Source organism: Acartia tonsa, chromosome 7 (genome assembly GCF_053477335.1).
Source record: "Acartia tonsa isolate MP-2025a chromosome 7, ASM5347733v1, whole genome shotgun sequence".
Taxonomy (NCBI): Eukaryota; Metazoa; Arthropoda; class Copepoda; order Calanoida; family Acartiidae; genus Acartia; species Acartia tonsa.
Genome location: NC_137266.1, coordinates 2,273,256 through 2,299,120, shown reverse-complemented (window position 1 = coordinate 2,299,120; position 25,865 = coordinate 2,273,256). Strand labels below are relative to the sequence as shown.

The window sequence follows — 25,865 nt, the reverse complement described above, 5'->3', positions numbered from 1 at the left end:
TGAATCTGTTCTTAAAAATTGAATATCTATCTATCTATATATCTATCTAGATCCACATACCCAACCATGGATACCCACGACTGAGTGAACCTGTTCTTAAAAATTGAATATCTATCTATCTACCTATATCTAACCAACTAACTATCTATCGATCTATCTAGATGCACATACCCAACTATGGATACCCGTGACTGAGTGAACTGTTCCTGAAAATTCAATATCTATCTATCTAAAAAATATATCCATAGACACAGTGTTTCGCCCTTTTAGGGCTCATCAGTATGGCTCAATTCATCAGAGTTAATTTTGCACGTGGCGGGGCTTGAACCGGGAACCCTTAGATTACCAGGCCAACACCCTACCCATTGCGACATTACCCCATGACGAGTAAGGAATGAAATTTCGACCAGAGAGCTCAACCAACTTATGATGAGTTGGGGGCCTTGCACTTATGGCTAATTAGTACGGTTTTTCATTCCCCTGAGAGTGCTCTAAATAATCTAAATAATATATGTATATCTATTTTTCTAGATGCATGCACATACCCAACCATGGATACCCACGACTTAGTGAACCTGTTCCTGAAAATTTAATATCTAACTATCTATATCTAATTATCTATCAATCTATCTATCTATCTAGATGCACATACCCAACCATGGATACCCACGACTGAGTGAACCTGTTCCTGAAAATTGAACATCTATCTGTCTGTCTGTCTGTCTATCTTTCTATCTATCTAGATGCACATACCCAACCATGGATACCCACGACTTAGTGAACCTCTACCTGACAATTGAACATCTATCTATCTAGATGCACATACCCAACCATGGATACCCACGACTTAGTGAACCTGTTCCTGAAAATTTAATATCTATCTATTCATATCTAACTAACTATCTATCTATTTAACTAACTATCTATCTATTTATCTAACTAACTATCTATCTATCTATCTATCTATCCATATCTATCTATCTAGATGCATATACCCAATCATGGATACCCACGCCTGAGTGAACCTGTTCCTGAAAATTGAATATCTATCTATCTATATTTAATTATCTATCAATCTATCTATCTATCTAGATGCACATACCCAACCATGGATACCCACGACTTAAAGTGAACCTGTTCCTGAAAATTGAATATCTATCTATCTAACTATTTATATATCTATCTAGATGCATATACCCAACCATGGATACCCACGACTCAGTGAACCTGTTCCTGAAAATTGGAAAACTCTGGAAGACGACTTTGTAATTATTTCTGCTGTATATCAGGTCAGATATTTACTTTGTAAACAGAAATGTCCGTTTGTCTTTCGACATTAAATATTTTATTTTTCTAGGTCCTGTTTTTTATCCTATATTTATTCATCATTGAAAATTTTACATTAATTTTGAAAGGATAGTCAAATGTTTTGTTAAAGTCTAAGTTACAACAATTATAAAATTTTCTTTCATCGAATCTGAAAGTTATTAAAGCAGGAAAAAAGGAATGTGACAAACAATTCTAAGTGAAAATTTTCCAACAGCCTCTCCCTATTTTTTCACCTTTTTGCCCACTTCCCTTCAGTTACATAAAAAGCAAGATTTACGCCAACTCTATATCTACAAAATATTTAATATGCGGCAAATTCATATGGAAGTAATTGGCTAGATAGCAGCCCCTGAATCAAAGAAGGTATAACGATTGATATATACTCTTTAATGAATGTAACTATCTTGTAAATTCATATTTTGATAAAAAATAATGTATGTTTAGTCACATTTGGCAAAGGATCTATGTGTGTCTCCGGAATCAAAACCTAATGATGGGCATATCTATATCATTATGGTCAGAGGGTAAGATTTATAAAAAAATTTTATAATTGATTTACTTTAATTACTTGGATCTTACACCAGATTATGATGTGAAGTGAAAATTTTACCCTCTACCTAATCCCCTCCCCTCCTACTGGATTAACAAACTGACCAATGAGTAATGCCAATGTTAGCAACCTAAATTTACGACAAGTTTTTCCCCTGTCATAATATCCACGTATATTCTAAATCGATTGTTAGTTACTCTACGAGTCTACAAGTTATTGGCTTATTCTGCATATAATTACATCCACATAGTTTTCCATATTTAAAAATGACACAATAGCTTTCAATTTAAGATATTTTTTATGGCCCTAAGGACCTCAAAATATTGATCTCCAATAAGTTTTGTTTTTTAGTTTAAAATTTTCTGACTAATCTATCTATGTTGTGCAGACCAAAGAATATGAATCATTTTTCCATTACAAAAAAGCATAAGTTTTCATGAGAACTAATCTTGTTTCAGTGGTAATTTCCCTGATGGAAAGGTACCTCGCAGTTTGATGCTCGAATTTCTTCTCAAATGTGAATCTGGGTAAGTTTAACTCAGAGATCTTAAGGGATAAGACAATGGACGATAAGTTTAGGTACATACCCATAAATGATAAATAAAATTACCCCTTCTATAGATTAACTTTTTTGGTTGAAAATATATACCTACACTGCAAAATTCAACAAGCTAATCAAGATTTGATAAAAGCACCCCTAGTTTTTGAGCCAACGAATCAGAGAGCATTTTTATACAACTTTGGGTACTAGTGTAATTTACATTTAAATGTTCCATCCATCTATGGGTAACAAAACTACTCTATAATTCCAAATGATCGTCTTTCCGTCCGTCAGACTGTCATCTACGTTTATTGGGAAACGTAATTTACTTAGCTGGTATTCAAGAAAGACCAGTAAATGGATGTTGATGTTATTATTTTTATTTTTAGTGAGATGTTTTATCATGAGAAAGTAGACACTCTGAAAGTAAAAGCCTTTAGATTTGAACCAATGGATCGAAGGTGAGATTTCAATTAATTTTCCGCAAGTCGAAAATATAATAAGTAGCTTTCAATTTAAACTTATTTTTTTGTATTGTTAGAAAGAAAGGAGAATCCTTTAATCATTTCTTGCCTTAACCTAAATAAAAAAAACATCAAAAACTGCAAACATGATTAAAACAAAATGTATTTTTATGAAATTTATGATAATCCCAAAGCCTATTATACAATAAAGTTGATTATTTCACCGTTCAGATCTCGCGAACCCCTAAGTTCTCTATTGAAGGGAAGCTCTATACAGGTCCCAGCAATGATTTAGTCAATAAAATTTTTACATATAATTCTTATGATGGTTTTAGGCTAGTTTACTAATTAAATACTAGGTGAGCAGCTGCTAGCAGAAATAAAAAATTGATTGTTTTTAAAAAATGTTCCAATTTCAGTGTTGGTAATTTGACAGTGGATGGAGAAAGAATCGCCACAGGACCAATACAGGCTGTTGTTCTGCCGGGAGCTGCAAATATTGTGTCATAGAGCGGATTCCAATGAAAGGGTAATGGACGATATATTTATCCCAATCCTCAACCAGCTAATAACAGACTGAGTTTATAAATTTTGGGAGGGAGAATCATTTATGTACAGTCCAGTGTCCTTTTTCTTTGGTGACTTAAAAGAGACAATATTTAAATCAAAAACAGACATTTATTTTTTGTAATCCTACTTTTTTGTTATAAAACACCTTATCATAACACATTAACATTTTTAAAATCTAAAATAAAATTTCAAATTAAAAAAAAATCATAAGCAATACTCATTTTCATAAAATATTGTAAACTCAAAACAATAATTGTATTTCTGTATTTACAGGGATAGATTAATGGAAAATAAACCAATCTTTTCAATATTTTTAAAACACTAATTTAGTTTTTGTTCGTATTATTGAAAATTTATTTTTTATTTATCTTTCTCTGTCTTTATATTATTAAACTCATAGCTCATTAACTCTAAATAATATTATTATTATATCATATTATACATACAATTACAGTATATTAAAGTAAAGTAAGTAATAAACAAGGTTGACAACATTCATAAAAGCGAAGCTCAACAAATAATTTAATTATGTATAATTAAGGATTTTAAACAGTTATACAGGCTTTTGATATGATTCTTAATTGGTACAGGAATGCTCAATCTCATGCAAGGTTTGAAATACACAGGACTATTCTACTGCAGGTATCTAACGGGATAAGACAATGGCCGATAAATAGATCTCCAATGAGTAAGGTTCACAAAATTACCTCTATGGACACTAAACCTCATGAACCAACTAATTAAATTAAAAAAAAAAGTCTCCAAGATCGTTAATAGGAATAAGAAAACGTTATGATAATTAAGACTTTGGGGACTGGAGTAATAAACAGACTATTGTCCCCTCCCTCCCCGAATTTTCTTATGATCAACGAATATACTCATCTAAAATGTAGAAAATCTTCGCTTTTGAGATTAACTTAACAGGGTTAATTAACTAAAAGTATTTTATTCATCAAAATACCTATATAAATATGTTTTTATGTATAAAAAGATTTTTTATATGATATGTTGTTTTATATTGTATGTACTATATTATTTCTCATTTATCCAATAATGTAAATCATGTATATTATTGCCTTTTTATGACTATTAGATGCAAAAAAGTAGACAAAAAAAACATAACAATTAGCAACGAAAAACCGCATTTAGAGGATTCGATTCTTATATTATTTGAAGCTATTTAAGTTAAAACTAAGAGCTTAAAATAAGATTTTTACGTGTTTCAAGGGTTTTTTATTTCATCTTACATTATTTGACATAAAATGTGATTTTTACTGTTGATATTATTATATTTGAATATGTGATATTTTTACAAATTTTTTACTGACAATTTTTATATGTTATGTAATCTAAAATATAAATATAAATTTTCAAATAAACCATCCTATTATATGAAGAAGTAAGCTTTTTTATTTATAGTGGAAGATATTGCTAACCACTGAAACGATATGGTTCTTTACAGTGAAGCTTCTGTAGGCCCAGAGAAGGGTTTTATGTATTTTGAGAAGGATATCTTAACCCTTCAAATAAAAGATAGCCCCACCCCCTCCAAAAAAATCTTTTTACTTTTTCTTTTGAAAACTCAAATTGAAAATGGGGGTGTGTCAACTTTTCCCTTCCCACCTTAACCCTTAACAGTCGGGCCCCTTGCCGCACCTTAATCAGTCGGGGGGGGGGGGGGGCGTTCAACGCCCCCCCTCATTATCTCAGTTCCTATTAGAGCTAGAGGGCTTGTGCAAGTCCCCTGTGTTATGGTGAATTTCCGACCTTAAGTAAGTCAAGGTCAATTTCCGCTTCCTTCACCCTTTTATTTAACAACCTTTGTTTTTAGGTCCTTTTTTACTTAAAAATTTCAAACGGCTGTAATTTTTTTATTTTTAAAGCTACAAGAAAATTTTTTTTGCAGAAAATGTTTATTTTATTTAAATTTTATATTTGAAATATCAAAACATAAGTTTCAGCGGCCGCAGCTGTACTTGGCAGCTGCCAGCCGCCGCAGTCGGCGGTCGGCGGGAAAACGGCGGCGGATCTTTATGAAATTTTAATACATTATGTAGGCATGTAAGAAAAGCTTAAGTTTAAAATTTGAAGTCTCTAAGTCAAAAATTGCGGCCACAGGAGCATTTTAAAGATTTCTGGAGACCTGGAGGATCAGGACCTGCAGGATCATACCTGGAACCTGAAATTGACTTGAACACCTGTATTTAATATGAGGATGTACTACTAGAGGATATTTTAGTATTTTGGTAAGATAAAATGCTTTGTTTAAATCAAAAACAAATTTTTGTTCTTTACCTGGATGACCCTGCCAGGTTTGCTGGCATCCTGTGCATTCAAAAAATTCAAAAAATTCCAACTCTCAGTTATGTGTGATACCCATACTTAAAAAGTCAAGCAGTTTGGGCTCTTTATCTTTCACACACAGAAAATTAGATAGAAAAAACCGGATGGGGGGGGGGGCGTTCAACGCCCCCCCCCCCCCCCGACCGTTAAGGGTTAAGAACGTAAATTAAATAACGAACAACTTGAGTTTGTTATTATCATACTTTTTATTTCATACTGAATTACATTTGAAATAAATGTAATAAGTAAAGATGTATAACCCAGACAACTATCTGGCCCCAGTCTTACCTTTTTCGTCTGCATGCAATTTGTTTTCTGCTCTTTAGAAGAGACTTGGCTGTATTAATATTTACAATGCTATAATCAGGAAAAAGGTATAGCCAACAAGTGAAATAAATCTAAAATAATGTTTGGGGGCAGATAAGAAGGTCGTCAATTCTACTTACTATACGTTGCCCCCCAACGACAGCTGAAATCCATGCATAGATTTCGTGATTTTTCCCTTGAATTAATTTCGTTGTAGGTAAAAGTTCAGTTATAACAATTTGAGAAAAAAAATGTTTTGAATGTCGTCTGAAAGATACTTTTTTTTTTGCAAAACTGCTTGCGTTGCTTAAGTTGTTACTTGTCGGTTTCAAAGTCATATGCTTTAGTATTATAACAGCATGATTTTATGCTACTTTTGACTTAAATTTAACTGTAAAGCTAAGACATCAAATATACGCTGAAACCCGTATTTATCTTCTTATTTAATCATGTGAGTAATAGTGTTACTATTTGCTTATAAAAAATCTAGTATCTATTTTACACTTGTGATATAAACACAACATTATGACAAAGCCAAAATTGTTTTAAAATTGTGTCAAAAATGATCCATGTGACGTAATAAAATGAGGGAGATGAGAGGAGAAGTGGGAAAGAAGACCCCTAAAAAAGAGATGGATAATCGCTCATTTTCATTACGTCACATGGATCATTTTTGACACAATTTTAACACAATTTGGGCTTTGTCAACATTATTAATGGAATATGCAAACAACACATCATGAAATAATTCTGTGGCAAACCCAACAATAGGCTTTCTGAAAAATTAGTAGAATGGAAAATAATATTTAAGTGGTTTTAATTAATGTGATTAACATTTTGGTTCTATAAAAAGTTCTAATTTATATTAGTCTATTTATGAAATATATTTTCTTTGTATTTATTTAGCTATTTCTTGACCTATACTTTTCAATAATAACTACTGCACTGCACCTGCTAAAGCCAAGTTTTTAAATCTTGGCTGAAATTTTCCATAAAATGTCAACAATTGCGCTAATTCAACCTTATTATTATCATGTACTATAATAAAGTGAAACTTGTAGCTGGCTAAAATAACGATTCCCCCATCTACACCTTTTACCCCATTCACTTACCATCTATTGGATAAACGAACTGACCAATAGTGTCCATGTTAGCATACTAAATTAACGACAATTTTTCCCTGTCATAATATCCACGTATATAATACATTCATTAGTATAATAATATTCTTTTAAATTAACTTGACTATTATTCCTTATCGATTATTATTTGTGACTCACTCTGTATTTGTTTACATTGCGCAGAAAACAGCTGATTTGGAATTTGGTGGATTTTTTCCCCCAAAACTTTTTAAAGCTAGCTTTTCATCTTTTAGTAATTAAGTGTCTTTTTAGTGCGGTAAGATCTTTTAGAGTAGTTGTTTAAGAAATAATTATGGTATAAAATAGTTATTTATTTTCTTAATTGATTTTTTTATTATTATAGGTAAAAAGATAGCTTACTAACTGAAAAAATGTAAGAAAAAACAAGTCATATTTTTTTATATTACTCGTCTGCTAGAAAACGATAAAGAAGAAAGAATAGATCATTCGATGATTTTTTCTTTGTGGGGGTATTTTTATCATGAATATGATGTTTAAAAAAATTGTAAGTCGGAAGGAACTCTTTTAAATTAAAACAAACGTATGACAATCTATCCGTTTGTCATAATACCAAATGATTTTCAAGCTTATTTTCTTTAATTTTAATATTGGTTATCATTACTTGGATTTTACACCAGATTATATATCGATCATGTACACTACCTCATAAAGTGAAACTTGTAGCTGGCTAAAATAAAATTATTACCTAACTTCTAATGCTGCAATATTTAAAGGAACAATTTTCCATGATTACCTAGATTACATTATATACATAAATGTATGGAAGAATATATGTATGTGGATAATATGATAGGTTGAAAATTATTGTTAAATTGCTGTTTCGCCTGTCATTTATTGGTCAGTTCGTTTCGTTCATCCAGCTGGAGAAGATCACTTATTAATATCCAAGTTATAATAAATCCATTAAAAATACAATATTCTAGATAAAAGACGCTAAAAATGGAGGTTCAATTAGCTCCTATGCGAACTATGGAGGATTTCATCCTTACTCAATCCAGGTACGTGCTATATCCTATTATATAATAGTAAGGGTTTTTGTCTGAGACTTAAGATCTCAATAACTACTGAACTGATTATTGGGTTCTCTGTTTTAAGTCCCGTGATGGTATTAGGCTATTTAATTTTCATATTTCAATCTTGGGATAGATTAAGATATTTTTCTTGCCCCTTTTTATACAGAGCCTAGATGCTAGAGGTACATTCGCATAGCTGTTAATAAGAAACCGATTAATATCCGCTGGATTAGAAACGGTTCTTAGCCGTACTATTAAAATCAAATACAGACAATTTTCACGACTATTAAACTAGAAAGCATAAAATCAATAACACTTTTGTTAGTCTGGGCATTTGGCCTCTCAGGGTTAACAAAACAGATTTTAATCATAGAATTTTTAATTTTAGTAACGGCAAAAGCTGTCCAAAATATGTTGCGAAAAATAACTACTATCTTTCTATTGTCTAATTACTGTCGTTTCAATGATAGATACTTTGCAACGGCAGACAATAAACCCTTTAATTACACAACCTTTGTTTCCATTTTTGTAAATGTAAAAAGGGTAGGTACGATATCTTTGTAGTTATTTATTGCACACCGTATTATAGACAGCTTTCCGCAGACATTAAAAGAAAGATGAAAGCCAGTGTTAGGGCGCATTTACAGCCTCTAATGTCGAGGCCGTTCATTGCTTATTAATTTAACTCATTATGACAGGTGTCCAACTTTTTTACAATTCTGTTTTTTAGGTTTCAAGTTCCAGATTTTAAGAACCCAGATAAATGTGTAAATAGGATGGTTAACAATCTTCTTTACTATCAGGAAATAATATCATTAGTTTTACAATTAAATATTATAAAACTAGCGGCTAGGGGCGCTTCAGGTTGACCACTCCAATTTTTTTTATGGGGGGGGGGGATTATTTTTTTTCTTAAACGATTTATCTTCGGAGGTACAACCCTTGAAATAGAAATAAACCTTCCCAGGATAAATGAGAAGGAGAACCATAGCGGTTTGCAAAATCCTTTACTACAGACAAAAAAGCTTACTACTTTATGTAATAGTATGTGTAGTAAATAATTTTGATCTACTCGGTGTTCATTATCGTACATTTGTACACTAACAAAATTTGTGCTGCAATTAAAAATTTTGACATTAAATCTTTGTCATAATTTAATGATCGCGAAGCTTTTCTTAAAGGCACAATTTTGTAACACTCTCCCTTGCATAGTAATGCACAGATCATCATTTGTATTGGAATGTTTAAATTTTTAATGTATCAACGTATGCACTATTGGAGGTTCATAAAAAATTCGTGATCATAAAACATGATTTTTTTTGTTGTAAAAAAGAACGCCTAGCAACAAAACATTCTAGGTATGGACTTTAAACCTTTAAGAACAATGGAGTAGTTTAGTTTAGTAGATGTGGGACGTTGCCGTTCCTGCAACTGGCAGAAATACAGTGGATGTATTTTTGTCAAAATTGTTGCCTATTTAATACCTACCTACCTATTTTTGCTTTAAAACTTTTGAAGTTACCAGTTTGTACCTAGTAGGTATTTATTCATGATTTTTACACTCTTTTACCCCTGAATATTATGTCTGGAAAACAAGACACATGTACTTCTTAAAATACATGACTTAAAGAGTTAAAGTGCATTGACTTGTTCTAATAGGATAGAAAGATAGGTAATTAACTATAATTTTGGCAATTATTGAAATTTTAACTGCAAATAAAAGTACTAAAAAAATTATTCTTGTTTTAGATAAAACTAAACAAGGGTTTTAAGACTTCAATGTATTAATGCTGCAGGCGCTATAAATCTTTTTCTAAGAAGAAGGGTGGGAGGGGAAAGTTGTTTGACCACTTTCTGTTATAAGTGACTATGCCTGCATATAATCATATGTTTTGAGCTTTACAATTCTAACCTAATTTTTTATAACAAGATTGACAATATCCTTAAAAGCAAAGCTCAATATACGAACAAGCAAATATTAGTACCTAACAATTTTAAGTAAAGTTTTTTGAATTTGATAAGTTACCTATCTAGTTAGAAATAGTTATTAGAAACGACTAGGAAGGTTGTTACTTAACCTAATACATTGGGTGTTTGTACAGAAAAGGAGAGATTGGTTTCCTTTAATTATCTTTGGTTGTTAGATCTGACGTTAAAGTGTCATTGAAAGCAACCTCGACCGTAAGATATAATGGACGAGGTATGTCCTGTTGTTACAGTAATCTTCTTTCAAATCAATAAACTTAATGATATTTTGTTACTGGTCACAGACAAATTATTTTGTTGCCACGCTGGCAATATTTCTACTGGTGGCAATGAATAATCCCGGTGCAATGATTTCTGCCATCCTTTCTCTGGCATTAGGTAAGTATTTTTCCAGTATGGCTTCGAAAATGATTAATATCCGCTGGATTAGAAACGGTTCTCAGCCATACTGAAAAATCATTTATAGCACCGTATTACTGACAAATACTTAAAATTAAAAATTTAGGATAGATTTACAAATACCTAAAAAGAAAATATATATTATTTTTATCGATATTATATTATCTTGTACTCTGATAAAGTGATGCTCGCAGCTGGCTAAGATAACGATACCCATTCCATCCCCTTTCCTCCTGCTGGATGGGCAGACAAATTGACCAATAAATACCAAGCTGAATTTACGACAAATTTTCCCTTGTAAATATATCCACGCAGATCTTATATCCATTATTATTTTAGTATTTGGTCTGCTGTATTATGGAAGTGCCAACTATGAACAAGTGAAGAATATCAAGACTAAATATCCTTTATTATTTTAGTATTTGGTCTGCTGTATTATGGAAGTGCCAACTATGAACAAGTAAAGAATATCAAGACTAACTATCCTTTTTTATTTTAGTATTTGGTCTGTTGTATTATGGAAGTGCCAACTATGAACAAGTAAAGAATATCAAGACTAACTATCCTTTATTATTTTAGTATTTGGTCTGTTGTATTATGGAAGTGCCAACTATGAACAAGTTAAAAATATCAAGACTAACTAGTATCCTTTATTATTTTAGTATTTGGTCTGTTGTATTATGGAAGTGCCAACTATGAACAAGTTAAGAATATCAAGACTAACTATCCATTCTTGGCTATGCTAGGTAATACATAGTTTTTTAACCAGGGATTTCAATTTTTTAGGGAAAAGACAATGGACTCTAAATTTATGTATATCCCAATTTAGATAAACAAAATAATCTCTACATAGAATATAATTATTGGTTTAAAGCTTGAACCAACCAAACAAGATTTGATAAAAGTGCTCAATTTTTAAAGCCTACAAATAAGATCCAAGGTTCCCTTCCACCCTGGTTTTATTGTACAGACAATTTTTATAGGTAAAACATATTTTATAGGTATCTAGCATTTCCATCAGTTTTAGTTTTTATTATGGATGGCAATCCTTTAAATTTTTGGACCGGATTCGGATTCTTACAAGAATCCGTTCAAAAAATGGCGGATTCTTGCGGATTCTGGATTCCAATTTTTGGCGGATTCCGGATTTTAGCAATATTTTAAAAGCCTTTTTTAAGTTAAAAATTTAAGTGCTACATATGTCCTAAAAATTAATGTTCTTGGTGTTCTATATAATTCACTTTCGAGAATCGAACCAGATTTTAAAAGATATTACCTACATATAATGATGATAATCTTTGCCCTCAAAAAGGGGGAGTTGAAAGAAAAAACTCAAGACGCTAATTTTAGTCTACCAATTAAGAATCCGAATCCGCTATTAAAAAAACGGATTCCGGATTCGGATTTCAAAATTGCCCAAAAATTGGGCAGATTCCGGATCCCGGATTCGGATTGCCAACCCTAGTTTTTTATAAAGTTGAATTAAAGCTATTATGGAAATGTAATAATTTTGTTTAAATATTTCCCAGGAAGCTTCATGGTTGGTTACTACATCATTCTACAGGTAAATAAAACACTACATTTCATAAGGTTATGATTGTTCACTTATCTGAACTTAATAAGCAGAATGATTTTTCAGCATAATTAGAATTGTAGGTGTATATGTAAAGGGGGGAGGCGGATGTGCCACTTTTTGAAACCAAAAGTTAAACGTGCATTATCTCAGCCCATAATAGAGTTACAGATCTAAAATTCAGCACAATAGTTGTTTTTGTGGAGAACAATATGGAACTGTGAAGAAACGGCTGCGGGACCCCCGCTGCCACCGAAAACCGCCGTTTCCCGCCGAATTTTTTTTTGCCTTTTTTAGCAGAATTAGACAGTTCTCAATCATCTGAGATAAACTTTTTTTCTCATAAAAATTTCACTTATATTTTCCCATGAGACTTGTAATATTTCAAACATGCCAATATTAAAAAAATTACAAATTGCAAAAAACATTTCGGCAAGAAACGGTGGTTTTCGGCGGAAGCGGCGGTTCCGCCGCAGTTTCTTCACAGTTCCATATTATTCTCCACATAAGTGACTGCTGTGCCGAATTTTAGAGCTGTAACTCTTTTATGGGCTGATATCATGCACGTTTTACTTTTGGTTTCAAAAAGTGGCACATCCGCCTCGCCCCTTTAATAAAAAATTACATAAATACAGTATAGTGGTTATGACCATAATAACATTTTTAGGACATGTTTATGTTGATCCCTCGCTTATGATATTGTACCTTGTTTCTCAAGGAATCATTAGTATTACAAAAATCAGATGAATAGGATAAACATATCATACATACAAAAAAAATGATTTCAAAAATACTAAAAATCACATATTATAAATAAACGTGCAGACATTCTGGACAGCTTTTCGCCGATATTAAAATGAAAAATTAGAAGATTTAAACCAATTTTGTGAGCCCTAAGGGTCAGAAGTTTCTGGCTAACAAAACTGGTTTTAATCCTATGATTTTTATTTTAGTTTTCATGGAAAATTATCTGTAATACGATGCTATATACATGATTTATTAGCATGGCTAAGTACCGGTTATTATCCAGCGGATATTAATCGGTTTCGAACTTATACTGAAAAAACTTAAGAAATGTTAAATTTTAGATGGGAAATATTTCTGTTCTGTTCACTGGAATTGGTCTGCCAGTCATCTTTATGGTCACCCATGCTTCTCTTAGGCTCAGAAATCTTAAAAACAAGGTAAATACTATTAGGGGAAAGAACACGGTAAAATGTTGCTGGAATTGATTATTACCCCTCTCCCCCTTTCCAAAAAACAATCAGGAATTTGAGAGGCTGCTAGACGTTACCATTTACCAAATGACTGAATTTTCGTATAATATTTGTAAATGGCGGAAGAGAGCTTAAAAACAATGTGAAATAACGGATACTCAGTAAAGAATTCTATCGCAGCGAACATAAATGCGGGAAAAATACTTACCTAAAAGCGTATTTTCATCAACTAGTTAGACGATCAATTTGCTGTTTTACTGGTTCTTTGCTATTTCAAATTATTTCTGAAGCTATATTGATAAAAGTACATATCATGGACGTCCAGACATTTGGTTGCTGGCAGTCTTTGAAATTATTAGTTGTTTTGAAAATGTTCGATACCAGCAATTTTTACCGTAAACTTTCCCTAAAATAGATTTAAATTGAGTTGTTTTGTTGTTGAATCTAGCGTTCTTTATCCTAAGCATGGGGTTATAAGGATGTTAAATAATCTTAATGGTTGTAATCCTTATATAAAAGTAACAGGATGTCTGTAAGTCTGTCTGTTTGTCTGAACCGATGTATCTCGCTGTCTTTAGAACCGATATGATCCTTCTTTACTAGTGTCTCACAGAAGGTTTTAAACTATTTTGGGGATGGTACCACCAACTTCTTAAGGGATATCAAATCGCCTCTAAAAAAATCGTTTGTTTAACTTGATCATAGGCGTACATTAATTTTTATTTCGCCCATTGTCTAATCCCTCAAGATCTCTAATTACTACAACATATGTATAGTATATAATATATATGTATATACAGATAACTATGTACATGCCCCTCTTTTCCAAGGACCTTTTTCGTCTGCCAGCAAGTTGTTTTCTTGATATTCCCGACAACACTATTGTTGATTTTCAAAGACCCAATTGAGAGTCGGCACAAGGTCCATGGGATGGGGACATACAGTTATTTAACCTCTTCCCCCTCTAGTGTTCTAATCTAATGTTACTGCTGATAATCTACAATCTTTTAATCTATTATCTACCTTTCTGTTAAGGTGACGAATGTTGCTGATATGTTGGGTGTATCCAAGGCCACACCCATGGGAGTATTCCTCAAGGAGTGGGGAATAGAACCTGACCTCAAGTATATCTCATAAACAACAACTCAAGATCCAAAGAAAGAAAAAGATTATCCAATGAAAATCTATATTGAAGAAAACGAAAACTTCACCAAATTCATTTAAAACATAATTCATTTGTTATAAACCTTATCTATCCTATTAATTACGCACCTTAATGAAAAATATGTAATATCTATGTATAAAGTTAATTTTTTTCATATTCTAAATTGGATCATGGAAAGAAAAAGAAGTTTCGTGCTTGGTCGCATTTTCACAGTAGCTTTTCTCCTAGACTCTAACCCTGCGGGGCAATCATTAACATTTATCTAACCTAAAATAACCTTTCAAAAGCGACGAAATGCGCAACTTCGTTTTCTTTCCATGACCCTCTAGATTTTGTACCAATTGTCCTTTTTTTTACTAAAGGAGTGAGTTGGAATTAAGGGCCTTTCTCAGAATGTCTACAAAAAATTACCAATATAACTAAATTCTGGGATCTTAAGGGATAAGATATCTAATTTATAAACAATTATTCAATACTTTTTAAAGATTTTTTAATGTATGTATATAAATTTATTTGTAATTATTCATTTTTGGCTTTAAAACCGATTAATATCCGTTGGATTTGATCGATTCTCTGCCATACTGAAAAATCATGTAGTATTTTAGATAATTTTTCATGAATGATTTTATTGGCCCCATGCGGCGTAGTTTTGGGTCAATAAAACTGGAACTAATCTTATAATTTTTCATATTCCTATCCGTGGAAAGTTGTCTATAATACAATGCAATTAATAACTAATAAAACATTGTTTATTTAAAATCTGATGTTATCCCCTGAAATTATTATTATCATACCTGTTGTTAAATCTAGTTATTCAAACTTCTTGTGATTATATTTTCTTCTTGAATAAAATATATTGTTTTCTCTTAACTACATACTGAAACAAGGTGTTATTTTTAAAAGCTTTTCTATCATTACGTCTAGTCCTTCCATCCATCTACCAGTCAATAACGGATAGCTCATATTGTCCGCAAGCCAATTTACAACTTGTTGATTTTTAACTTTACGTATAATTTAACAATTCAAACTTTTTTATAATTCTTATGGTTTATTCAGGCATGTTATAATTTTTTTATTGATCTCCAACTTTGCATGCTGCTTTCTTCAACACTAGCGGCTACGCCCCCAGAGGCCTCTATGGGCACTTGGGGAAGGGGGAGTCGAATTTGATAACCAATAAACCTTCCCGGCACCTATGAGAAGCTATCCTGTCAAGGAGAACCCGATCGGTTCAGCGGTTAGCGAGATCCTACGGTACAGACACACAAACAGACAAACATCCTGTTACTTTAGTATAAGGATTTGGGTACATTTAGAAAGCGTAGAACCTCTTTACATCTACTGAAACAACGATTACAGCATCCATAAAAGCGAAGCTTTAAATAGTAGTAGTAGATTTATTTTCCAACTAGCGGCTACGCCCCTAGAGGCCTCTATTGGCACTTTGAATGCTTTTTTTTTCAAATATCTAATTAAAGATAAAATTGGTTTATGTTTCGTTCACGTCTCTTTTTTGGGAGGGGTTATTTTTTTCTAGGGGCGATTTTTCTTGGGAGGGTGGCGGTACCCTCCCCCAAAATAGTTATTAACCTTCCCGGGACCTATGAGAAGCTACCCTATTAAGGAGAACCCGATCGGTTCTGTGGTTAGCGAGATCCTTCGGTACAAACACACAGACATCCTGTTACTTTAGTATAAGGATAATTATTTTGTGGTTCCTCTTGGTCTAATGAATATCTAAACAAATGAAACACATAGAATAGGTTTCGTGATTTTTTCTAATATCTTTTTTTCTTGATTTACAGCTACTTAACATAATAACTTTGTCCGTATTTTCTTTTATGTTATTTTGTGCTTCGCTACTTTTGGATGTTGTAGCACGCCAAACTAACTAATTTTACCCACTTACAGTTAGGGAGTTGAATCCATTTTTATAGAAGCAGAAATATAATCTATGATTATGGTTTGGACCCTCTAAAACTGTAATCTACCCTTCCACTTTCCCCTCTCTTGGTGAAGATATCTTCAACGCTGATACGATTTTTGAAATATAAGATTCCACTTTTGTCTCTCTTGTTGAAGATATCTTCACCAAGAGAGGCAAAAGTGGAATCTTAAATTTCAAAAATCGTATCGCCGTTGAAGATATCTTCACCAAGAGAGGGGAAAGTGGAATCTTACATTTCAAAAATCGTATCGGCGTTGAAGATATCTTCACCAAGAGAAGGGAAAGTAGAATCTTACATTTCAAAAATCGTATCGGCGTTGAAGATATCTTCACCAAGAGAGGGGAAAGTGGAAAGGTAGATTACAGTTTTAGAGGGTCCAAACCATAATCATAGATTATATTTCTGCTTCTATAAAAATGGATTCAACTCCCTAACTGACTTATGTTATAAATTTTAAAGAAAAAAAAAGAAAAATAATGTCTTAAAAATTGTAAATAATGGATTTTTTTTAAAACAATGAAAGCAAAATAAAAATGATATTCTATGAAAATTTTAAAAAATGAGACATAAGCAGTGCAAACATTTTGCTTCAACACTTTATTGTAAGGTAATAAAAAAAGAAAGACAACATCCGGCCATAAAAGCAAAGCGCTAAAATCAAAAGGTAGGATCAAACAATATAAATAAAATCATATGAATAGAATATATTTGTTATAAAAATGTTGTTAGTATGTTTGGAATGGGCTTTCCATAACGCATATACATTCGGAAGAATGTACAGAACCAACCATAACTAAACCGATAGTAGACACAATAATATCATTTCTCCCGGTCATACGCAGTCATGCAGTCAAGGGAGATGCAAATTTCAGATCCCAGCTTTCACGATTTGAGAAAAATTTAGCTTCATTTTATAGCAAATTAAATAATCGCTTGTATCATATATAGAAAAAGATAGTAAATCAAATAGCGAAAACTGAGATCTGAAATTTGTGTCACCCTTAAACATGACACATGACGGCGTATGACGTGGAGAAATAGTACTCAATAAATGGGGGAGGGGGTTGAGGAAAGAGGTAATATATGACATAAATAATATATATACCGTGTGGGATATAGTATAATGTGTCATAGGAAACCCAAATAAGTTTACTATGTGTAAATTTAAGGCTATATAAATAAACTGCAGGACTCTAAAGGAATAAGACAATGGTCGATAAATTAAAGTGCATCCATAATTATGATACACAAAATTTCTCCTTCTGTATATTACAATAAGTGGATTAACTGTTTTAACACTCAACTTAATGATCCAACCAATCAAAATTCACTTTGGTACCCACAATTGTTGAGCCAACGAATAAGAACTTTGGGGACTAGCATAATAAACAACGCAATGTCCCCTTCCTCCCTGATAGAAAGGTGAAGGAGTATTCCCTTAACAGTCGGGGGGAGGGGGGGGGGCGTTGAACGCCCCCCCATCCGGTTTTTTCTATCTCATTTTCTGTGTGTGAAAGATAAAGAGCCCAAACTGCTTGACTTTTTAAGTATGGGTATGACACATAACTGAGAGTTGGAATTTTTTGAATATCTCCATCCTGGCAGGGTCATCCAGGTAAAGAGCAAAAATATTTTTTGACTAAAACAAAGCACTTTAACATACCAAAATACTAAAAAATCCTCTAGTAGTACATCCTTATATGAAATACAGGTGTTCAAGTCACTTTCAGGTTCCAGGTATGAGCCTGCAGGTCCTGATCCTCCAGGTCTCCAGAAATCTTTAAAAGGTTCCTGTGGCCGCAATTTTTGACTTAGAGACTTCAAATTTTAAACTTAAGTTTTTCTTACATATCTACATAACGTATTAAAATTTCATGAAGATCCGCCGCCGTTTTCCCGCCGACCACCGACTGCGGCGGCTGGCAGCTGCCAAGTACATCTGCGGCCGCTGAAATTTATATTTTGATATTTATAATGTAAAATTTACATAAAGATAAACATTTTCTGCAAAAAAAATTTTCTCCTAGCTTCAAAAATAAGAAAATTACAGCCGTTTGAAATTTTTAAGTAAAAAAGACCTAAAAACAAAGGTTGTTAAATAAAAGGGTGAAGGAAGCGAAAATTGACTTAGACTTATAAAAGGTCGGAAATTCATTATCAAACAGGGGACTTGCACAAAAAAAATTTTGCCCTCTAGCTCTAATAGGAACTGAGATAATAAGGGGGGGGGGTGACCGCCCCCCCCCCCCCCCGGCCCGATTAAGGTGCGGCAAGGGGCCCGACTGTAAAGGGTTAAAGAGAATATAAGCTAAAAAGCTTTAAAAACTCCTTCGTTTTTATGATGAAATTAACATAACATATGAGTACCGACAGGCAGACAGACTTAGCTCTATAGGACAAGATTTAAGCGGAGAAAGAGGAAAAATATATAGAGTAAGGGAAGCTAAGTTTTTATAGCAGTAGTTTTGAAATAATGATAATGTTTTTTTTTTAAATATTAATATTACTTCTCGCACCTTTAAAAAGTTGCTAATCCTTTTGTATATACTTTTATATCCCTCAACAAAGGTTGTGAAAAATCACACTTTACAAGTTTTTTTTCTGTTATGCTAATCTTTGTGTAAATTTTTAGGAATAAAAATTTATTGTCTGTATGTTTTAGAAACGTAAATTCTTTATGGATAGGATTAGTGGCATCAACCCCAGCCTTTAGGAGCTTTGTCCAAAAAGTTCTTTTTTAACCCTTACAGTAATTTTTTTGTTATAAAATGTAAAAGTTTCACCTAAAATTTGGTGATCCTAGCTTTAAAATTGGCCGCTCTACAGCTGTTTTAATATTGAGCGGTCTGACCGCTATGACTAGAAAAAGTAATTTTCTCTAAATGTGCACATGAACCAGCAGAAATTTTTTGTATGTCTCTAACTGTAACAGGAGCCGAGATAGAGCCCCCCCTATCTATTAAGGTGGGAATTGGGGCCCGATCTGTAAGGGTTAATAAGAACTTTATAAAAGGAGGGAAGTTCTAACTGAAGATTATATTTTTTTCTGCAGTGCGACTACTTTACAAAGAGGAACTGTAAAATATTGCGATAAGAAGTCAAATAAGATAAAGTGGTTCTTTGATAATTAAGATATTAATTAGATGTCCTCAACAGTATCCTGTATTTCTGCAGGTTCTGATATCCCACCCAAAAGAACAAAGTATTGAGCAATCTATAATACAAAGTAGAATGATGTCTGTCTGTTCGTCCCTTAAGATCTCGGTAACCACTGAATCGATCGGATTCTACTCTTCAGGGAATATACCTACTGGTACTGTGGTGATTTAAGGCTTTTTTCTTGGGGGGTGGGACCTCCCCCCCCCAAAAAAAAATGAAAAAAACTCCCCCTCATTTTTTTTAATTATTCAAAATTAGTGGTGGAGTTGGGGCTTCTCATCAGGTACTTAATTTTTTAAAAATTATCTAAAATTTGTGGGGGCATCTCCAGAGGTAATTTTTTCTTTTCTTTAATTACCTCTTGGGGAAAAGCCCCTAGAGGCTAGCGGTAGTATAATATATTTCATTTATCAAAATCATGTAAATGGTGAGATATTACGTCACCCATAACAAAACTTAAAGGTAATATGAAGATAACAAATTTTATTCAGTGGCATTGCAATCGTGGCAGCAGCAAGAACAAGAAAATATCAAATCAATGAAATTGAAAGGTAAATATTGCAATAAAACATTCAAAATGAATGCTATTGAATTTTTGTAGTTAAAAGATTAATTTGAGTGCAAGTAACCAAATGTTAAATCATTTTCCTCATAAAACCCTAACATCATCTCATTCATATTATCTAAGGCAAAGATGACGGGTATCATTTTCTTAAAAAACGGTTTTTTTCCGCAGAGTTTTACAAAAAGCCAAGGTTGAAAGAAATTTTTTTGAAGTAGCTAAATGTTCAGCTTACCTTTAACAGTGGGGGGGGGGGCGTCGAACGCCCCCCCTCCCTTCCGCTTTTTTCTTTCTCAATTTCTGTGTGTGAAAGATGGAGGGCTATAACTGAGTCACTTTTTAAGTATGTGTATGAGACATAACTGAGAGTTGGAATTTTTTGAATATCTCCATCCTGGCGGGCACAGGATGCCAGCAAACCTGACAGGGTCATCCAGGTAAAGTGCAAAATTATAATATAATATTTTTTTTACTTAAACAAAGCATTTTATCTTACCAAAATACAAAAAAATGCTCTAGTAGTAAACCCTTATATAAAATATAGGTGTTCAAGTCAATTTCAGGCTCCAGGTATTATCCTGCAGGTCCTGATCTCTCAGGTCTCTAGAAATCTTTAAAAGCCTCCTGTGACTTAGAGACTTCAAATTTTAAACTTAAGCTGTTCTTACATGTCTATACTAGAGGCTGCGTTCTCTAAAATTATCCCGCTATTGGCTAGATTGATTAATTAGATTGATTGAAAAGATTACTACGAACTTAGTTTCGTTTTTTCATCATTTTTTAAAGATTAAATGTCCCTCTCTCTCACTTCCCTTTCCTTCCATCTTTTTTAAATTTTATTATTTTTATTTAAAACCGTATTTATGATTTTTTCTATCTTTCTTTAAAATATTATAGGATCCTAGTATTTTTTTGTTTCAAATTATCGTCCTGAAAGGGTTAAAATATTTAGTTAAATGTTGAATTTTAGTTTAATTTCTGAACACATTCCGAACCCATCGCTAGTATCAAATTATCTAAAACTAAGTTTTCTTTGATTTACTATTTTATAAATTTAAATTTTCTATTTTATGAATAGAAATTTAAAACTTTAATATAGTTCAAATAGCAACATGAAATAAAAAAATTAATTTATTCTTAATAGAGTAAAATAATGGGTCTTATCGTTCTGGGCAATGAGAGTTTATTATGGATTATTGGAGCACTATGAGTATTAAACATTTTACTATTGGAAGATTCGAGCTCATTTATAGACGTTTATTTCCTATATAGATCTGTCATGGATCTTGATGCAATAAAGCAAGCCGTTTTATAAAAAAAACTAGCGGCTTCGCCCCTAGCCTCTAGGGGCTTCGCCCTATATAGTTTTGGGAAGTCAACCCTCCTTAATAGAAATATTCAAAAAATTATTCTTTGTTTAATTGTTTGGTAAAATTAAACCCAGGTTGTGCTTTTTATGCATAAAAATTTTAATTTGTACAAATTAAACCCAGGTTGTTTGCCGTATACACAAAAATTTCAATTCGTAAAAATTAGACCTAGGTTGTTCGCATACACAAAAAATAAAATTAAAAAAAGAATATTTTGATTTTTTTTTTCGGGGGGGGATTCATGGGGGCTTCGCCCCATGTTGCAGTGGGGCTCCCCCACCCCAATTACTGTTTTTTGTTTTAAAAAAATTTAAAAAAAAAAATTTTGGAAGTGGGGATTTTTTTATTTTTGGGGGGGTTGGGGTGTCCCACCCCCCAAGAAAATAGCTTAAAACCACCAGAGGACCAGTAGGTATATTCCTAGAAGGGTAGAGCCCAATTTGATCAGCAGTTACTGAGATTTTACAAAAAATGTAAAAAAAAAAATTTTGGGGGTTGGATTTTTTTTATTTTTGGGGGGGTTTGGGGTGTCCCACCCCCCAAGAAAATAGCCTAAAACCACCACAGGACCAGTAGGTATATTCCCTGAAGAGTAGAATCCGATCGGTTCAGTGGTTACTGAGATCTTAAGGGACAGACAGACAGACGGACAGACGGACAGACATCAAGCTACTTTGTATTATAGATTGTCGAAAATAATTCATAAGGTAAAAAACAGAAAAAGTAATCGCTCATATAGGTATAGAATAACACATTAAAATTTCATGAAGATCCGCCTCTGTTTTCCACCGACTGCGACACCTGGCAGCTGCCAAGTAAAGCTTCGGTCACCAAAATTTATGTTTTGAGATTTCAAATATAAAATTTACATAAAGATAAACATTTTCTGAAAAAATTTGAAATTTTTAAGTAAAAAAGGACCTAAAAACAAAGGTTGTTAAATAAAAGGGTGAAGGAAGCGAAAATTGACTTTGACTCACTTAAGGTCGGAAAATTTATAAATTAAAATTTTTAAGTAAAAAAAGACCTTAAAACAAAGGTAATTAAATAAAAGGGCAAAAATTGACTTTGACTCACTTAGTTCGGAAAATTTATAATCAAACAGGGGATATGCACAAAAGTTTGATCCATTAGATTTAATTGAAGCTGAGGGAGGGGAGGGGGGGGGGGTTCAAAAGTGTCTCCTAAGTGGGTTATTGTCCAACACAATAAAAAAATGATATTATCATTTAAAATAATCTCTGAGATGCTGAAAAAATAAGGATTTCAGGTCTTGACTTAAAGGAACCCTGCCAGAAATACAATGCATTAACTGCTGAAAGACTGCCATAGGTTGATCCAATACCAAATATTTGAAGCCTTCAGTTTTAATAACAAAAAAGTTGTGGGCATTTTCAAATGACATTTTATGTACAATCAAAATTTAGAAACAATTATAAGCGTATTTTTGTCATAAATTTAGGTTGCCAGTAAAAAATAAAATAAAAATACCTATTTTTGTAGTCAAAATTTAAAAAAAAATAAGTTTAACTTACATAGTACCAAGAGTACAGTAGTATTTCCAGCTCAATGACCAATCACAGCTGAGCTTATTTTAGTTTCATTTGTTTCCGCTATGATTTTACGCTTATGAAAAGTGGTGTTCTTATTGTAAAAAAGTAATCTGTTACTGGCAATCTATTATTTAATATTGTAATTTCTTTTATAAGCAATGGAAATCTTTCAAAATTTTCATTGTACATAAAATGCTATTTTGAAATTTTTTGTTATTGAAATTTGGGGTATTGGATCTACTTGTACAGCAGTGTTTCAGCAGTTAAAGCGTGGTATTTCTTGCAGGGTTCCTTTAATGTTGTTAAAAATACTTTAAATGCTGTCTTCAATTTTTTATTTCAAGAAAGTTACATCTTAGTTTTTTTATTAATAAAATTATTTTTATATTTCCAACAAGACATTTTTTTAGGGAAGAAAACATTGAAGATGTAGAGGAGGTGGGAATTGAAAATACCAGGTTTTGGTTAATTTTAAACCATTTAAACTCATAATAGAAAAATCCAAATTATTATTCAATGAATTGTTTAAGCAATATTTAAGTAACAAGAATCTTATAATAAGTATTCAATCTTTGTTTAGAATGGCCGATATAGTTGACACAGATATAAATAGATCAGCTGGTTTAGAGGATGAGACAAGGTTGTTATTTATTATAGTAATAAAGAAGAATTATTTTGTTTGTTTTTTAATATCTTGATAACTGACTTTAGTGCCCTCTCCAAGTGAAGTAACTAGACTTTAATACAATGTAAAGTATGGGGATTGAAATTACAGTAAATATCTCAAAACCTTGATTCTGTTGAGTTTTCTGAAACGACGAAGCTAATATTACTTGATTCACTTCTAGAGGAGATAAAATGAAATAAAATGAAATATTTCTTAATGTCTTAGAATAATGTATTTTTTTTTTAATTAGTTTGAAAACCATACTAACTTTAAAATAAATTATATCAATAAAAACAGCCTAAGAAGACCTTTTCTACCTTGAATATCTTGAATAAGTTAAAAAAAGTATTAAAAAGTAGTATATTTTTAGGTCGAGTGTCACAAATCCATCAGAAGATGAACAGAAAAGACTTCTTCCAACAGAAGGAAATGTTGACACTGGTGCTTCTTCAGATTTGAAAAGGACAGTTGATGGTAAGAAATTTATACAAAGAAATCTGTATAATAAAGTAAAAGGATGTTTGTCTGTAACAAAGGATCTCGCTAAACTGATTAAATTCTCCTTTACAGATTAGCTTCTCATAGGTCCTGGAAAAGTTAATAATTATTTTGGGGGTGGGGTAACACCCCCCCCCCCCCAAGAGAAATCGCCCCTAGAAAAAAATCATACCCTTAAGTTAAAATTGGGAGGAGGATCCCCACTATAATAAAAAAAATTCCCTCCCCTCCCCCAATAAAATTTTTTTAATGTTTCATTTTAAGGTCTCCAGAAATCTGCGGCCGCTGAGATTTATATCTTTATATTTTTAATATAAAATTTACACAAAGATAAACATTTTCTGCAAAAAAATTGTTCTTCTAGCTTCAAAAATAAGAAAAATAAAGTCGTTTGAAAGTTAAATAGGACCTTAAATAAAAGGGTGAAGGAAGCGAAAATCGACTTTGACTTACATAAGGTCGGAAATTCATTATCAAACAGGGGACTTGCACAAAATTATTTAGCCCACTAGCTCTAATAGGAAGTGAGATAATAGGAAGGGGGGGGGGGGGCGCGACCGATTAAGGTGCGGTAAGGGGCCCGACCGTATGGGGTTAATTAAATGAATCAGTCTGTTAGACCAAGGATAGAAACTCAGCAGATAAACAGACAGGCAAGAAGAATTATCAAATTACAGTTTGACTATAATTGACAATTCATTAAATAAAATCCAATAGAGAACCTGTGAATGATCAGACAGATGGAGGGATAGCTAGACTTTGTAACAGACAGTCTTTGAGGCATTAACAAATTACAATTAGGCTATGCTAGATGATTCATTGAAATTCGAAAGAGAGGCAGTACATTTATATTTGTGGAAAGCTGGATATAATACGATGCTAGACATAGTTTTTTTCGTATGGATGAGAACCGGTTCCTATCCACCGGATTCGAATGAATAGAAAAAACTTACTTGGCACCTTATTTTCCATTTTTTTTATAGGGGGGAGGGGGATGGTCAACTGGTCATTTGTGTAAACGCCCCAAATACATAGAAAAAGCAAAATTACAAACTTATTTTACTGAAAAAAATCAGTATAATAAAATTTTCAGAAACCCAACCTTCTGGATGTAAAGATAAAATCAAATACTATGGAGCAATCATGTTAAAGCTGATCCTGAATGTGTTACTGCCTGTTAGTGATTGGATACTTGACATCTGGTTCACATATGACTTGTTTAAAAACAAGGATGTTAAATTTGGAAGTGTCTCAGGTTTCTTTGTTTTCAGACGTTCATAACACATTTTAGTTTAACAAAAATCACAACATCATATTTAAATTTGATAAAATCTCAGTTGTTAGCAGCAAAGCTACTCTATAATTCACTTTATCTCTCCGTTCGTCAGTCAGTCAGTCAGTTCGTAACGCGATTGGAGAAACATGATTTTCTCGACTCCTAATAAAAATAGACAGCTGAAAATTTTAGTGAAGATTCCTAAGACATGC

General features: G+C 32.6%; 3 protein-coding genes and 1 long non-coding RNA gene across 4 annotated transcripts in view; all 4 read left to right on the top strand.

Moving 5' to 3' along the window:
* Positions 1-3,654, top strand: part of LOC145324651 (sphingosine kinase 1-like) — a 36,717-nt gene extending 33,063 nt beyond the window's left edge. The window contains exons 19-23 of the mRNA XM_080167235.1: positions 1,188-1,289; positions 1,774-1,853; positions 2,338-2,406; positions 2,810-2,881; positions 3,304-3,654. Coding sequence (XP_080023361.1) covers positions 1,188-1,289; positions 1,774-1,853; positions 2,338-2,406; positions 2,810-2,881; positions 3,304-3,394 — 414 coding nt within the window. The 3' untranslated portion in view covers positions 3,395-3,654. The remainder of the gene's footprint in view (positions 1-1,187; positions 1,290-1,773; positions 1,854-2,337; positions 2,407-2,809; positions 2,882-3,303) is intronic.
* A 4,532-nt stretch (positions 3,655-8,186) lies between these two features.
* On the top strand, positions 8,187-15,496 carry Jwa (PRA1 family protein Jwa). Its single transcript, XM_080167234.1, has 7 exons — positions 8,187-8,264; positions 9,010-9,082; positions 10,550-10,643; positions 11,327-11,410; positions 12,194-12,228; positions 13,326-13,421; positions 14,490-15,496. Exons 1-7 carry the CDS (start codon positions 8,206-8,208, stop codon positions 14,589-14,591), a joined length of 543 nt encoding a protein of 180 aa, XP_080023360.1. The 5' UTR covers positions 8,187-8,205; the 3' UTR covers positions 14,592-15,496.
* Positions 15,497-20,630: 5,134 nt separating this feature from the next.
* Positions 20,631-23,856, top strand: LOC145324052 (uncharacterized). The gene is made up of 3 exons (XR_013881178.1): positions 20,631-20,726; positions 23,623-23,670; positions 23,793-23,856. It is a non-coding gene; the product is annotated as an uncharacterized LOC145324052 (long non-coding RNA).
* Positions 23,857-23,968: 112 nt separating this feature from the next.
* On the top strand, positions 23,969-25,658 carry LOC145324077 (uncharacterized). Its single transcript, XM_080166702.1, has 3 exons — positions 23,969-23,986; positions 24,239-24,353; positions 25,471-25,658. The coding sequence occupies exons 1-3, from the start codon at positions 23,969-23,971 to the stop codon at positions 25,656-25,658; spliced, it is 321 nt and encodes a 106-aa protein (XP_080022828.1).
* Positions 25,659-25,865: the final 207 nt, after the last annotated feature.

Excerpts from the sequence above, each read along its gene's own strand:
- Jwa (XM_080167234.1), top strand. The coding sequence starts at position 8,206 with ATGGAGGTTCAATTAGCTCCTATGCGAACTATGGAGGATTTCATCCTT. Across the intron at positions 9,083-10,549 it reads ACAATCTTCTTTACTATCAG|ACAAATTATTTTGTTGCCAC; the intron begins GAAATAATATCA and ends TACTGGTCACAG. Across the intron at positions 11,411-12,193 it reads TCCATTCTTGGCTATGCTAG|GAAGCTTCATGGTTGGTTAC; the intron begins GTAATACATAGT and ends AATATTTCCCAG.
- LOC145324077 (XM_080166702.1), top strand. Across the intron at positions 24,354-25,470 it reads TTTGAAAAGGACAGTTGATG|AAACCCAACCTTCTGGATGT; the intron begins GTAAGAAATTTA and ends TAAAATTTTCAG.